Genomic DNA, 15691 nt, shown 5'->3' with positions numbered 1-15691 from the left:
CCACAGTACTGACTAATCAATTAAAATGCAGTGCGAATAAATTCACGGTGTAATAGCATCATACTGCCTCCCTCACTGTTGAGGGCACTGGCTGCACTTTGAAAGTGAATGTGTGTGGTGCAATTAGCGAGTCAATTGCAATCAATCAGATACGAAATCAGGTAGAATAATGACTGTATGGTAGAATAATTATCTGCGTACAAAAATTATTAAAAATATCTTATATGCTAAGTCTACGCTACACTCCAAAGCAACAAACAAACTTTAACAATTCCAGCCTCGAAAAGTGTAGCTATGAATTCTCAAGTTTACCAGCTGCTAAATATCACATAAATATTTCATGCATACTTTTTACCTTCACCAAAGTTCAACTCTGCACCAGCTCCAAGAACTTGCATCGCAGAAGGATCGCTTTATTTGTCAAATACCGGGTATTGTTATGGCCCCCCTCGCTAGAACTTCCCGCCGTAAAGAATAACTATTAACCCAGCTGTGTTGTAAATTCAAATTTTCCTCCGTCCTTGCTCCAAAGCTCGTGATTTTAAGATTACTTCCGAGTGCAGTAGCAAAACCCTACGACACGCGGAAGAGCAGAAACCGCGCAGAAGGGCGAAGCACTTTTGAGAGCTGCATCAACACAAGAGGTTTACCTCTGCGTGAAGTTCTTCTTTAGACTGGGTGCAGACTCGCCGCTTGAATGGGGTGGTGTGGTTTCTCACGCGTTATACGCCGGATAACCTTGCTCGTGGTCAATGCCAGATGAGCGAGTGAGATGCGATGTGATGCTGCGTGGTCTATTGTATGCTAGACTAGAACTGGATCCTTTGAATATTAATCTATTAAACTCCGTGCAATGTTGCCAAACTATAACCAAACTTTTGTTCCATTGTCGAGAAGAAAGTTGACGAGAAAAAAAAAAAATATGCACCTTTCTCGAGATTTTGGCTTACTACTTCAACAATGACATCTTCCTCCAGAATAAACTCTCCGCTACCCATCTCCGGCTGCGTATCTTCTGGAGAGGTCCTCACATGTGGTCGCGCAACACCGCCACTTCTGCGATGACTCATAACGAATTCAAACTTCAGGTCACGTAATGGTTAATTCAATTCTTCGCTTCGGGTCGTTCGGCCCGGAGTTTGATGGCACCCTCACCCGCATAATCTCATACAAGCACGGGGAAGGAGGGGGATGGTCCTCGTATTTACGTGTGGACCCACAAAATGGGTAGACCCCTGCCAGCCTGCCATAGTACCTCCCTCACACACTTTATTTGTTCATTTTGGTCTAAGCTCGCAAAGTAGCCTACGACAATTTCGCGGATATATAAAAGCACAATATTCAGTTTTGTTTCTTCGACCCAGCAGCAACATGAGCTGGAGTGATAATGAAAAAGGTTTCGTCTTTTTGTTTCGGTGGTGGCAGATTCAACCACCACTTGCGGGGTTAGAAAACATTGGTGGCAAATTGCCCGGAACAACCTCGTGCTGGAGTCACTCTAGCTGTTACGACGACAGACACGCATTGAATCAAACCTCTCATTTGCATTAATCTCAATGGAGTTACTATAGTAGTACGTTTCGATGTGTATTCGAATAAAAACTCGTAGTTTGGTTGAGTTTTAGTAGTATTAGACATTAAAGTATTCAAACAGCAAATTGACAAGTTCTAATCCTTTGCTCGTTTGAAAACTTTCAATAAATACTTTTGGTTAAATGATGCAATAGCATCTAATTGATGTGGTTTGATCCCTCCAAACTAATTCGTAAAACTAATAACGTTTTTCTTCAGTTTCAGGTAAACTACATATATTTTGCATGTAACAGTGTTTGGTAAGACCGATCTAATCTACTGTTACTCTTACAATTCACAATTCTATTACTAAACACATTTACACACGCACAACACCCAACATTTACAATGTCGTCAATGCAACGGTGTTATCACGTCGTCGTCGTCGTCGTCGTCGTCGTCGTCGTCATCGTTTGTGCACCACCACAATCCGCAGTATCAAAAGGTGTACCACTATTGGAACTGTTGAGGAGCACGTGTTCGTATATTGATGTGGCCCTTTGGGCAAACGTTCAGTTTTCGCATATTTTTACCACCGAAACATCCCTTAACAATCAGCGAAAAAATCCCAGTTCGTTGAAACCACTTGTATTATAAAACTTTTTTTCTGAAAATAACATGTTTTGCTAGTTCCAATATTATCCAATGGCATTTTCCAATAGTTCTCATCGACCCCTCTTTTAAAGTCCCGCTAAAAGAGTGATGGAGTGTTTTCGTAGCGTCTCTTATAAAAATCCTATAAATTTTGTAATTCACCAAACCAATCTTTTTATCCCTAACTAGGTTGAAATACAATAAAAAAAACAATGTAATTGGGCCAATGTGGAAGTGTGAACAAAGAGTCTATACTGCTCGTTCCTAATGTAAACATCGACTGACGTGAGCTGGACAGAATGTTACACTTCGACATTGACCCATTTATATTGTTTGGCTTGAAATGACAACATAGGGAAAGCTTCATGAGAACATTTAGCTTAACTGTGTGTCCACGATTTAATACACAATTTAGACAAACCTGTATAAGAGCTTCACACTTTGTTACAACGTAAAAAAAAGTTGGTAACTTTGCAGAAGTGACAGACATTTTTGCATTTTAGATGTCCATTGCAAAATTAAAACAAAATTTGGCTATTCTTGATGATATAAAAAAAATCTGAATCTAACGCTCGCCTACAGCATTACCTTGGCGTTCTATTGCAAGACTCTTATTCGAAACTAGGTGTTCCAAAGTTTGAAAGGGTTAGACAATCGAAACCTCTTTTTACACCTAAGCATCCATCATGGGATTCGAACTGACGACCTTTGGATTGTGAGTCCCATTGCCAACTAGCGACTCTACCGAGACAGGACCCAGGGAGACGATTCCTACACCTGGACTGAGCTAACGACCTAACCTCTAGCTGTCAGAAGTGCTTAAACTCTATCTTTTTAAATTATGAAAGACGATGTTATAAATATTATAGCATTCTTCAGAGTGCACAAACCGCTTCGATGTCTTTGGCAATGTTGTTCCCGGTAAAACGACAACAAGATTCATTTTTTTTAAATAAACAAATGCATTGAGCCAATCGTACTTATGCTTGGGATTCGGGCTTTAAGAAATATCGAGATTATGTCCTGTAACAGACGAAAAATTACCACAGAGTGTACCACTAGGGTGTAATAAGAAAAACGATTTTCCAGCACAGCAATCATTCAGTTCCTTTTGGGGTCCTAAACAACTCCCCAAAGTTTGAAAAAGATTGGTTCTCACATTGCGCAAAGCGATTCAATTTTCCATATAATTTTGTGTGGGAAACCCCTTTTTTTATTTTGATATTTGAAAAATCCACGTTTTACGCGATATCAAAACCGGATTCATATTTGGATGCTCTGGAAGAAGCTCTTCAACTTTCCCGAAGAAAGTTTAGTGCTAACTTTCTCCTGAAAGAAGATACAGCGTCTAATGAAAAAAAAAACGTGATTTTCGAGAAAAAAAAACACGTTTTAGATGAGTTTTGGACATACTGTATCTTTTCATAGGAGCAAGTTAGCACCATACTCTCTTCGGAAAAGTTGTAGAGCACTTTCCAGAGCAACCGAATATGAATCCGGTTTTAATATAGCGTGAAACATGGATTTTTAAAATATCAAAATCCAAAAAATGGGTTTCCCCATACAAATTTATATGGAAAATTGAATCGCTTTGCGCAAAGTGGCAACTTAACCAATCGTTCTCAAACTTTGGGGTGTTGTTTAGGGCCCTGAAAGAAACTGAAAAATTGCTGTGCTTACTAAATTTTCTATACAACCATATTACACCTCCACAATGTTCCAAAACTAAAGCCTGCATTAGGTTGGCTCGTCTCATGGGATCACCCAATTTTAGTTATTTACTAGTTACATTTTCAAATAAAATGTATATTTCCAAAAAAAACTCTTAAAAATATGGTGTTTCACGCCCCTGATAGAAGATTGATCTTGCATTTAGACAAGCTTTGAGTTTCATTTTTGTTTCAAAGTACAATTTTGCTGAATACATTTTCACTCTGAAGAATCTTCCATTATTTAACACACATTTAACACATTTTGTGACATACTTAAGTAAAGGGCTTATCATTAAACCAAGTAGTTCTTTGAAAGGATGGGGAGGGAGGTTCAACAAAAGACCACGGTGCATACAAAAATGGAAAGTTGTTTCCACCTTAATATTCTATATATTATATTTTGTACAGTGCTGCTCAGCATTTGTGTGGTATTATTTAATTTATGATCCTCAGAAAAATATCATAAAAGGACTTCCACTGGTGCGCAAATTAGTGTTATTCAATGTAATTTATCATAAAAGATAAAATAATACAACCTGTGCTATCCCGAATCACTGTTTCTTCTCGCTCATATGACCCTAATTACCCAAGTAGATGGTTGAAAATTGTTGCAAAAAATACCCCGTCTTGTAAATATTGGTTAGTGTCATCCTACCAATGGGATAATTTACAAAAAACACTTAAACACCATTATACAATGAATAGTTATATTTAAGTACCCACAGTATTTTTTTTGTTTTACCTTTTCACCGTTTTTTGACAGTTACTATACACTTTCCAGATTTGCACCCAAATGCATGTTTAAACAAAACAGCCAACACAATTCCACTCAAAACCCAAAACCCCACACGTAGGTAGAATAGTTGTTTTCTTTAGCCAATAATTTCTGTATTACCGTATCAAAACAATCTCGTCATCATCGGTCAGTTCCGTAATTCGATGTCAATCAACCGCAGACGCATTCTGCACTTTGGACCATTAAACCTGAACCCGTTTCCCGTGTATTCTTTCAGATTCCCCAAAGCATTACGGTGAGTACTCCATCAGGCCCATGGGAACTCGCGTACGGTGTGTTTGTGTATGTATGAAATTGTACCGTAAAATCATTCTTTACCACACAAGTAAGTTTTATAACCAGATTTACAACCGATTGGCATTTAAGACGAGATAAAACACTGACAGCGTTGGTGAAGGGTACACTCTCGCGATAAGTTGCTCTTTTCTTATTCGTCGTTGTTGTCCTATCTTGCTTTACGCCCATATAAATATGGTCAAACGCACGTGAAGATAGCACAACCACGACGGATTGCAATGAAGAGCAACGATCATTGAAAATTGGGAAATAATTGATGTTATGATATTGCTGCAGTAAATCTTCCGAAACCGAGTCATGAAATGGAAGCAGAGTTCCCAAATGAACCGGTTAGGCTAGGTTCACCAATAAAATTGGTTCGGCTTAAGCCTCCTTTTGTGGTTCAATCCTGGTTCAGTGAACCATGAACCATGGCTTAAGCCAGGCTAACCGGGCTAATGAAAACCATGACTATGCATAAGTGTTACGGTGCAACAATGCTACCGTGTAACAAATATAATGATGTAACAATGTTACACCGTAACATTGTTACACCGTAACATTGTTACACTGTAACATTGTTACAACGTCATATTTGTTACATCGTAACATTTATTACACCGTAACATTTGTTACTCCGTAACATTGTTACACCACAACATTCGGTGTAACAATGTTACGGTGTAACAATGTTACGGTGTAACAATGTTACACCACAACATTCGGTGTAACAATGTTACGGTGTAACAATGTTACGGTGTAACAATGTTACGGTGTAACAATGTTACGGTGTAACAATGTTACGGTGTAACAATGTTACGGTGTAACAATGTTACAGTGTAACAATGTTACAGTGTAACAATGTTACGGTGTAACAATGTTACGGTGTAACAATGTTACGGTGTAACAATGTTACGGTGTAACAATGTTACGGTGTAACAATGTTACGGTGTAACAATGTTACGGTGTAACAATGTTACGGTGTAACAATGTTACGGTGTAACAATGTTACGGTGTAACAATGTTACGGTGTAACAATGTTACGGTGTAACAATGTTACGGTGTAACAATGTTACGGTGTAACAATGTTACGGTGTATTAATGTTACGGTGTAACAATGTTACGGTGTAACAATGTTACGGTGTAACAATGTTACGGTGTAACAATATTACGGTGTAACAATATTACGATGTAACAATGTTACGGTGTAACAATGTTACGGTGTAACAATATTACGGTGTAACAATGTTGCGGTGTAACAATGTTGCGGTGTAACAATGTTACGGTGTAACAATGTTACGGTGTAACATTGTTACTGTGTAACACTGTTACGGTGTAACAGTGTTACGCAGTAGTAAATTTAGGGTTGAACAGTATCCTGGTGTAACAGAGCTCGCCGTTTAGCCTAACATTCTTTGATCAGGTTCAAGCCTGGGTCAAGCCAATGGTTCATTTTGGCTAGCCTCGCCTGGTTTGAACCAAATGAACCATGGCTCACGGCGCTCGTTGAGCCTGAGCCGACGATGCTTACCGACGTGTGGAGTGAACCTGAACCAGAAAAATGAACCTAGCCTAGCCGATGGCTTAGGCTAGTGGGAACACTGAATGGAAGCAAGGCTGCTATCAATCATGGACGCTCTTGAGTAAACTTTTTTCTCCTTATTTTGGTGATTTTTTTTTATGATTATGATGAAAGAAAGATGTCTCGTAATTGATTTATGATACACTTGTATGAATTTTCGCTCATTTAATTATTTCAATTCTCTCTGGTTCCCCTTTTGTTGTTCGGGGATGGGTCGGAAAAACAAATTTTCAGGTTCAGCTTCCTCCAATTTGGTCGGAAAATTCACCCAGAGCGTGCGACGGATCGTGCAGGATGTCAAAGATGAAGGATCGCCGAGTAAGTTTAATGTTTCCTTTCGGGTGCCGTTCCGTGGCATCGACGGTGACTGGCATGTTCAGTCATAACCGCGGCGCGAAACCATTCCCCAGGGAACCGATGATTAACTGTCTATATTTTTCGTCTGCTGCCTTTCATCCCCGGAAGGTGGTATGAGCCGCGAGGAGCTAATCGAGACCAACGAGCGGCTGCGAGCGGTCCGGGTGCGCCTGGAGGAGTCATACGACACGGCGAAAAAGGCATTAGTTACCCTAATGAACAAGTACGGAGACTCCAAAAGCCAGCGAAACGTGTTCAACCGATACCCGATGCTGAAATTGATGATTAAGGTAATTACTAAAGCGTTTTAATTTTCCATATCAATCAAATTGGCAAATTTTCAAGCTTATTATAAATACAGTAACCCAACAAGATATCATCAGGACCAAGTTTTTCAGCGAATGATTTTGAATTAAAACAATAAATTCAACTTTCTAGTTCACGTTTGCTAACTTCGGCAAAATGAATGAACTATGAAATACTTACGAAAGCTGAATTTCATCAATCTTATTATTACTACGACTCCAAAAGCCTTTCTAATTTCATTTGAAGGATTTTATAATGTTTCACTCGAAGCTAATTTAGACATCCGTAAAAAACACTGCGAAAAAGAATTGTCTGGATTGTTTAAATTTTTGCCGAGAACCAGAAAGTTGAGGTCACTGTTCCTACATTGTGCTCTCTTGTACTAATTAGATAGGAATCCTAGGAAACATTGTACAATCACACGGAATATATCTTTTTTACAGTAAAAACGTTACTTAATCCACCCTTAGGTGGTTGGCGCCTTCCTCACATTTAAAGTGGTGCTATCCAAAATGCAAAAAGTGCGTAAATAACACTTAAACGCTTATAACTTTTGATAGGGTTGTCAGATTTTCAATGTTTTAGACGCGTTAGAAAGGTCTTTTGAATACCCATCCTACGATAGGTTGCATTAGAGATCCGGACAACGTTTCCATCAAAATATCTGAGATCCGGCCTCTAAAAAGTGCATAAATAACTCTGAAGAGCTTATAACTTTCGATAGGGTTGTCAGATCTTCAATATTTTGGACGCATTAGAAAGGTCTTTTGAATACCTATCCAACGATAGGTCGCATGAGAGATCCGGACAACGTTTTCATCAACATATCTGAGATCCAGCTTCCCAAAAGCGTATAAATAACACTTAAGTGCTTATAACTTTTGATAAATTTGTCAGATCTTCAAAGTCTTGGACGCGTTGGAAAGGTCTTTTAAATACCTTTCTGAAAATGTATAGCATGATGGGTTTTCTTACAAAAACCACCCTTTTTACAATCTTCCGGACTTTTGCTAAAATCGTTTTTTTTTTTGCATAACTTTTGAAGTATTCAGCTAGACTGCATAATTTTTAATAGCGACTTACTGCCCATGTTCGCATAAATGGAAGAATGGCGTTGGTGTTCCGGCGAAGACCATCCTGGTCACGGCACCAATGTTCGGCCAGGGGCCGACTTTGAATTCCCTACGTTGTGTTGTTGTTGTTGTAGTCCAGGCGCGTAGAATTTCTTAATTGAATAAAACAATCGATTTGCTGAGACTGCTGAGCCAACCGTCTCGGACGGTGGTCAGCGCGCGAAGAGGCAGAGTACTTTTATTGAGCAGTTACAATAGAGCTTAAAACTACATTGTCTTGCGGGATGTAAACACATATGGGACGTACATAAATGACGTCTTGCACAAACATACTCCCGGACCAAAACGAACGTTTTAAATTATTACTAAACACAAACTTAAACTAGAATCACAGTTCATGTTCAGCTACGTCGTCAATGGCTGTCCCCTTTCGCGGTGCTCTTCGCTGGTCGTCGTGGTGGTTGAATGGTGCATCTCGAACCTTCTGCATAGCACAAGCTCTTCGGTTGACGTCCGGCCCGTCGGCGACGATTGCGGCGGGAACCATCCGGGACGTCGAGAAGTGGAGCAGAAGGGGTCCTCATCCACGCACTTGCTCTTCCGTTGACGATCGGGTTGCTGGCGATGAGTGCAGCAAGTATCACCCGGAACGTCGAGAAGTGCCTCAGAGGACTCCATTTTGTGGATGTTAACCGATTCCACGGCTCACCTGGGTTCCTCGGAGTCGTTTCCGTCACGGCACCAATGTTCAGCCAGAGGCTGACTTCGAATTCCCTACGTTGTGGTCACGGCACCAATGTTCGGCCAGGGGCCGACTCCGCGGGAGCCAGAACCACCAGCTTACCGATTCTTTTTAGGTTCTACTGCAGCAAACGAAGCGGAAGATGTCCAGCGGACCAGACTTCCAGAGCTCGGAAATGGGTGAAATAAAACACCGAGCTTGAATACTCCGCCAGGCGACTTGCCTGGTCGGAGGTTTGATGAGAAAGAGAACGTTTATTTGCACGAATCTTAACTCTACACTTTTCACAGGTCATAAAAATATCACAGATAAAATGTAAACAAATAACAATACTACCCTACGTTGTGTTTGTGTTTCAGTGTGGGGACAATCAGATATTCACCACACTGCATTGGCGAGGGGTGCTTTGTTTATCTTAATTTGCACCCTGGAACATTCACGCAGAAAAATGTTTTGTAGAATCAGCCTGTACGAGGTTTGATTCAACAAAATATTTTGTTGAATATAATCAACAAAATTTTTGCATTGAATCAACCCTAAAATTTTGTTGTTTCAAATCGGTGTATTTTGTTGAACCTACCCTAATTTGTGTTGATTAAAATTTGACAGAAATCGCATTAAAATCAGATTTTTGTTGAAACAACGTCGATTTTTTGTTGAAATAACGCAGGCTTTTTTTATTAAATCAAGGTTAGCCGTTAAATTGAATCAACAAAGTAGAGTGAGTGAAAAACGCTTTTTATTTATTGAATTGTTCAATATTAATTAATAATTTAACAAAAAGTAACCATTTCCTGGTAAAGAATGTCACCGAGAAGCTGCGTAGTGGTTCCAAGAGTGATGGCATCGGTTGTGGCTGTCCTTCGTTGAATGGTATTTATTCTCACTGATGCCTTCCATGGTGCCATTTTTCCTCATTAGTCTGCAAAAAAAGGAAAGATTTATTGTCAATAAAGTTTGGTTTAGTAGAATTTTAAGATGCTTACTTTAATTGAGTTCCGCCTGGTGTACCAACGAGCTGGGGAACTGTTAAAAGTCGCCCAATTCGCGATGGTTCCGCCATGCCGTAACATGCTACGGAAAATCCGGCGATTGTGGAGCTGCTACGTATTGGCTGCTTTTCGTTGTTCAGCTTCAGTTTGCCTGGACGTTCACAGAAGTTCGCTTGGGGCAAAGAATGGGTCCAAATTACACGCGAAAACATCGTTCAATGAAAAAAATACGGACTTGTAAGATGGAACTTTTATTTCTGTCAGATGCTAAACACGTTTTAAAGAAAAGTATTTTGTATTGAATCAAAAAAACTCGGTTGAGTTGATTCAATTTAGTTTTGAGTAGAAACAAAGCAGAAATTTTGTTGTTTTTCCAAAACGGTTTGACAAATTCCAGTGAGTTAGTTCAACTCAAAATTTAGAGCTGATATAATTGGATTTGAGGCTTATTACAACAAAAAATCGTTTAGCTGAATCAAAAAAAGTTTTTGTTGATTCAAACAGGCTTGATTTTTCTGCGTGTTAGAGACGTTAGGGTTCCAACATTGTTGGCGGCTAGACTGGCTGCGTAAAAATGACAGCCCTGCTCGCTTGCCGCAACCAGCTTGCTGTGATCGAGCGCAACCCTGCGCAACGCTTTTCGCGCGCAACGACGCGACGTTGCCGCCACGCTGAACGAACAACGACACTAACGACGACACGAAGGACGACGACGAACGACGACGAGAGAAAAAACCGCCATTTTGCGGTACCATTCCCTTTTCACCCTCGGTAGAGTTAACACGCGTTGAAGTTTTAAGTTATTAAAGTTAGTGGTTAAAGAAAGTCCGAGTGTTTTCTTCATCACACCCACGGCCATCGGATTCTAAAATACAGTCCACCCGTGAACATTTTCCGCCATTTTTCCGTGGGGTCAACGTGCCGGCCCGAACATTGGTCCAATCGAACCGGATTTGGACATCCGGCGTGGATGTGGTGAAGAAGCCCGGTGAAAAGAAGGAGGCAAAGGCCTCAGAGTGCAAACGGACAGTTCCCGTGCAACCCAACTCCGGTGAGAGAGATGTAGCCGCGAGTGACAAGTGCGAGACGACACGGTCTCGATTCCCGAACATTCGCGAAACCACCGACGGAGACAACCGGCCTCATTTCCCGTCGCGATTGTTCGAAAGTGTGAAAAAGAAGAAGAATCAAACAACGAACAAGTGTGCAGTGAGAAACGTGCAAAATGCCGCCGAAAGTTCAACGAACCCCGGCGAAGAAGCAGACGGAAGAAGAAGATGAGTTGGACGGCCTGATCCACCTCCGGAACCAGGAGATGAACACCCTCGAGGAGCTCCAAACGGAACTTGCTGGGTGGGCACGAGCTGATCGTACGGCTTCGGATGTCCGATCGCATCTGAAGAACCTGGAGCGGATCAACAACGACTTCGGCAACCTTCACCAGCGAATTGTCCTCCTGACCGACTCCAAGACTCGGGGTCCACACGACGCGAAGAGGAAGGAGTTCAGAAAGCTGCACGACCAGGTCTCCAGAACTCTCGAGCGATGGGCGGATGACCTCGCACCCGCTGTCGCTGCAGGTCCATCCACGGCACTCCAACCAGCCAGGCCCCAACCGGTCATCATCTCGCAACCCCTGCCCAGAATCATCCCAAAGTTCGACGGCAAGTACGAGTCCTGGGACAGATTCAAGGTAATGTTTAAGGACGTCGTGGACAAGTCAAACGAACCGGCCAGGATCAAGCTCTACCACCTTGAACAAGCCTTGATCGGAGAAGCTGCAGGTTCCATCGACGAAAAGACCATCCAGGATGGCAACTACGAGCGAGCCTGGGAACTGCTGGAAGAGCGGTTCGAAGACAAGCGGCGGATGATCGATCTGCACATCGGCGGTCTGCTGGGAGTGCAGAAGCTAGAAGAGGAGAGCCACGCGGACTTGAGGGCACTGCTGGACAACTTCACTGGACACATCGAGAACCTCAAATTCCTGGGCCAGGAGTTCTCCGGAGTGTCCGAGCAGATCGCCATCTACATCTTGGCACACGCGCTGGACGAAGGAACCTACAAGCAGTGGGAGGCGACCATCAAGCGTGGGGAACTTCCGAAGTACGAAGCGGCCATCCAGTTCCTGAAGGACCGAGTCTCCGTTCTGGAACGGTGGGAGGCCACGAACAAGTCGGTACCGAAGCAGCGAAAACCAGCCAAGCCCTCCGCCAACAAGCCGTCTCAGCGAGCCAACGCGGCCACAACACCGTCGCAGCCGGAATTCCGGTGCGAGATCTGCGCCGAGGCGCACCAAACGTTCCGATGCTCAACGTTCCTCGGATACACGGTGGCCCAGCGAAAGGACAAGGCGAGGGAGAAGAACCTGTGCTACAATTGCCTGCGGCCAGGACACTCAACGAAGCGGTGCTCTTCGAAGTACACCTGCGGTAAGTGCCAACGGAGACATCACACAACGCTGCACGAACCACGAGAACAGCAAGAATCTACGCAGAAGCCGGCCACTCCCCAGAGTGTGGCCCCACAAGTGAACCAGCCGCCAGTGATCCAACCCGCTGGCCCATCTCAGCAGACGTCCAGCCAAGCAACCTGCAACCACACCCAGACGGTGAAGACCGTGATGCTGCTCACCGCGGTCGTCAACCTGCTCGACGACCAGGGCCAACCCGTGCCCTGTCGCGTCCTCCTCGACAACGGTTCCCAAGTAAACTTTATTACGCTCACTATGGCCGATCGCTTAAAGCTACAACGAGTTGCTGCCAACGTCCCGATCTGCGGCATCGGGGCCGTGAAGACCTACGCCAAGGAGTCTGTCACGGTCGAGCTCAAGTCCCGAGTCAGCAACTTCTCCGTCAACGTCGAGTGCCTGATCGTTCCGAAAGTGACCGGGATGGTTCCAGCTGTGCCAGTTGACATCAACGAGTGGCCGATTCCTGTCGGCGTCCAGCTGGCCGACCCAGCATTCCACAAGCCTGACCGCATCGACATGCTGCTGGGGGTCGCAATGTTCTTCCGGTTGCTAAAATCGGGACAGATGGAGTTAGCTGGCAATCTACCGGAGCTGCGCGAGACTCACCTCGGCTGGGTCATCGCCGGAGAAGTTGGAGACACCGTCCCAAGCCCGCAGTACACGCACACTGCCACACTCGACGACATCAACGAAGCGATCCAGAGATTCTGGCAGGTCGAGGACATCGACAGTGCCACAGCGGTCTCCACCGAGCAAGAAGAATGCGAGGCGTTCTTCGCGTCCACCCACAAGCGGGATCCAACCGGCAGGTACGAGGTACGCTTGCCATTTCGTCCAGTCGTCGCCAAGCTCAACGACAACCGCAGCCTAGCTCTTCGGCGCTTCCTGTCGCTGGAGCGACGACTCGCCCGAGATCCTGCCTTGAAGCTGCAATACGGTGAGTTCATTAGGGAATACGAAGAACTGGGGCACTGCAAGTCGGTTGAAGAGGCCGACGACTTACCGAACACGAACTGCTACTACATGCCCCATCACGCTATCCTGCGCCCCTCGAGCTCCACGACCAAGTTGAGGGTCGTATTCGACGCATCTGCAAAGATGTCCCCCACGAGCGTGTCCCTGAACGAAGCCCTTCAGGTCGGAGGCACTGTCCAGAACGATCTCTTCTCGATCCTCCTCGCCTTTCGAAAGCACCCTGTCGCTTTCACCGCAGACCTCTCGAAAATGTACCGCCAGATTCGCGTGGCCCCGTCCGACTCTCGTTTCCAACGAATCTTCTGGCGGGCCGATCCGTCCGAGTTCATCCGTGTCCTAGAACTCACCACGGTGACCTACGGAACCGCGTCCGCACCCTTCCTTGCTACGCGATGTCTGGTCCAGCTCTGCGACGACGAAGGTGAAAATTTTCCGCTGGCTGCCAAGATTGTGCGCGAGGCCTGCTACGTCGACGATATCTTGTCCGGTGCGAGCTCCCCCAAAGAAGCGATCGACTGTCTGACGCAGCTGCAAGGCCTGCTCAGTCGCGGTGGATTTCCTATCCACAAGTGGACATCCAACGAACCTACGGTGATGGAACGCATACCTGAAAGCGATCGAGAGAAGCTGATCGACCTGGACGGATTGATCGGCGGTGTGGTCAAGGCCTTGGGACTCTACTGGAGTCCAGGAGACGACGAGTTTCGTTTCACCGTCACGCAAGCTGAAGCAGATGCCACCAAGCGCCGTGTCCTCTCGGAGATCGGCAAATTCTACGACGTGCTGGGACTCCTGTCGCCAGTCATCATCAAGGCCAAGATCCTGATGCAGCGAGTCTGGCTCGCTGGTCTAACGTGGGACGTTCTGCTGGAAGGCGGGATGATGGACACGTTGCACCAATTCCAGTGCGCACTCCCCGACGTGCGCGACATCCGTATCCCTCGGTACGTGATCGGGCCTGGCAACCCGGGCCTGGAGCTTCACGGATTCAGCGACGCCTCCAAGGTCGCCTACGGTGCGGTGACCTACGTTCGCAGTCTGCTCCCGAACGGCAAGTGCAAGATGCGGCTGCTTTGCAGCAAATCGAAGGTGGCTCCAACCAAGCCATTGGACATCCACCGACTGGAACTGCTTGCCCTTCGACTGCTCTCGAGGTTGGTGGTGAAGGTCATCGCGGCGCTGAATCTCCCGTTCCGAAATGTGGTGCTGTGGTGTGACAGCCAAGTCGTGCTTGCCTGGATCAAGAAACCGCTGGACCAGCTACAAACGTTCGTGCGCAACCGCGTCGCAGAGATTCGGAAAGAGACCGGCGGGTTTATCTTCAAGTACATTCGCTCCAAGGACAACCCGGCCGACCTGATCTCTCGCGGCATGTTTCCAGCCGCCCTGATGAAATGCGGTAAGTGGTGGGAAGGACCAGAGTTTCTTGAATCCGTCGTGTACCAGGAGGAACCTACAATCGAGATACCGGACAGTGAGCTACCAGAGTTGAGAACAGTGAAGCTAGTTACCTTGCTGGCCTGCAACACGACCGACTTCCCTATCTTCGAGGACTGCAGCTCATTTCGAAAGCTGCAGCGAATAATGGCGTACGTGCTGCGTTTCGTGAACAACTGCCGGATCAAGAACCCCACGGAACGAACTCGCCTACGCCATCTCACTGTTCCTGAGCTGCGGTCGTCCCTGAAGCTGATCGTGAAGGTGGTGCAGCACGACGTGCTGTCTCAAGAGATCCAGCAAGTGGCCGAGAACGACACGGCCGGGCGTCTCCAAGGTTTGACGCCGTTCCTACATGAAGGCCTCCTACGAGTTGGAGGAAGACTACAGCATTCCGAGCTGCCGTTCGCAGCCAAGCACCAGCTGATCCTGCCCAAGCACCGAATTACCAACCTGATTGTGAAGGCCTACCACGAAGAACACCTGCACGCGGGGCCGTCGTCACTGCTCGCAATCCTGCGGAGACAGTTCTGGCTGCTCGACGGACGGTCGACAGTTCGGAGCGAGACGAGAAGCTGCGTGACGTGCTTCCGCGCGAAGCCACGCAGTACGAGCCAGCTGATGGGGAGACTGCCGTCCTGCCGTGTGACCGAGAACCTTCCGTTCGACGAGGTCGGCGTGGACTACGCCGGACCGATTCTTGTGAAGGTAGGAACCCGGAAGCCACAGATCGTCAAGGCATACTTTGCCGTCTTTGTTTGCATGGTGACAAAGGCGATCCACCTCGAACTTGTTTCGGACCTC

At 45.5% G+C, this 15691-nt stretch overlaps 1 protein-coding gene across 16 annotated transcripts in view; it reads left to right on the top strand.

Moving 5' to 3' along the window:
• Nucleotides 1–15691, top strand: part of LOC6046774 — a 79451-nt gene that overhangs the window by 52764 nt on the left and 10996 nt on the right. For 6 of the 16 annotated variants that reach the window (XM_038249016.1, XM_038249017.1, XM_038249019.1 and 3 more), the window contains exons 4-7: nucleotides 1792–2143; nucleotides 4892–4909; nucleotides 6767–6850; nucleotides 6998–7179. In XM_038249016.1, coding sequence (XP_038104944.1) covers nucleotides 1921–2143; nucleotides 4892–4909; nucleotides 6767–6850; nucleotides 6998–7179 — 507 coding nt within the window. In that variant the 5' untranslated portion in view covers nucleotides 1792–1920. Of the gene's footprint in view, nucleotides 1–1791; nucleotides 2144–4885; nucleotides 4910–6766; nucleotides 6851–6997; nucleotides 7180–15691 lie in introns of all 16 variants that reach the window. The other 10 variants (XM_038249028.1, XM_038249027.1, XM_038249024.1 and 7 more) reach the window with 10 other exon arrangements.

The sequence above is a fragment of the Culex quinquefasciatus genome, chromosome 1, assembly GCF_015732765.1.
Source record: "Culex quinquefasciatus strain JHB chromosome 1, VPISU_Cqui_1.0_pri_paternal, whole genome shotgun sequence".
Classification (NCBI taxonomy): domain Eukaryota; kingdom Metazoa; phylum Arthropoda; class Insecta; order Diptera; family Culicidae; genus Culex; species Culex quinquefasciatus.
Note: the sequence above shows the minus strand (reverse complement) of the source record. Positions and strands in the feature narration are given on the sequence as shown.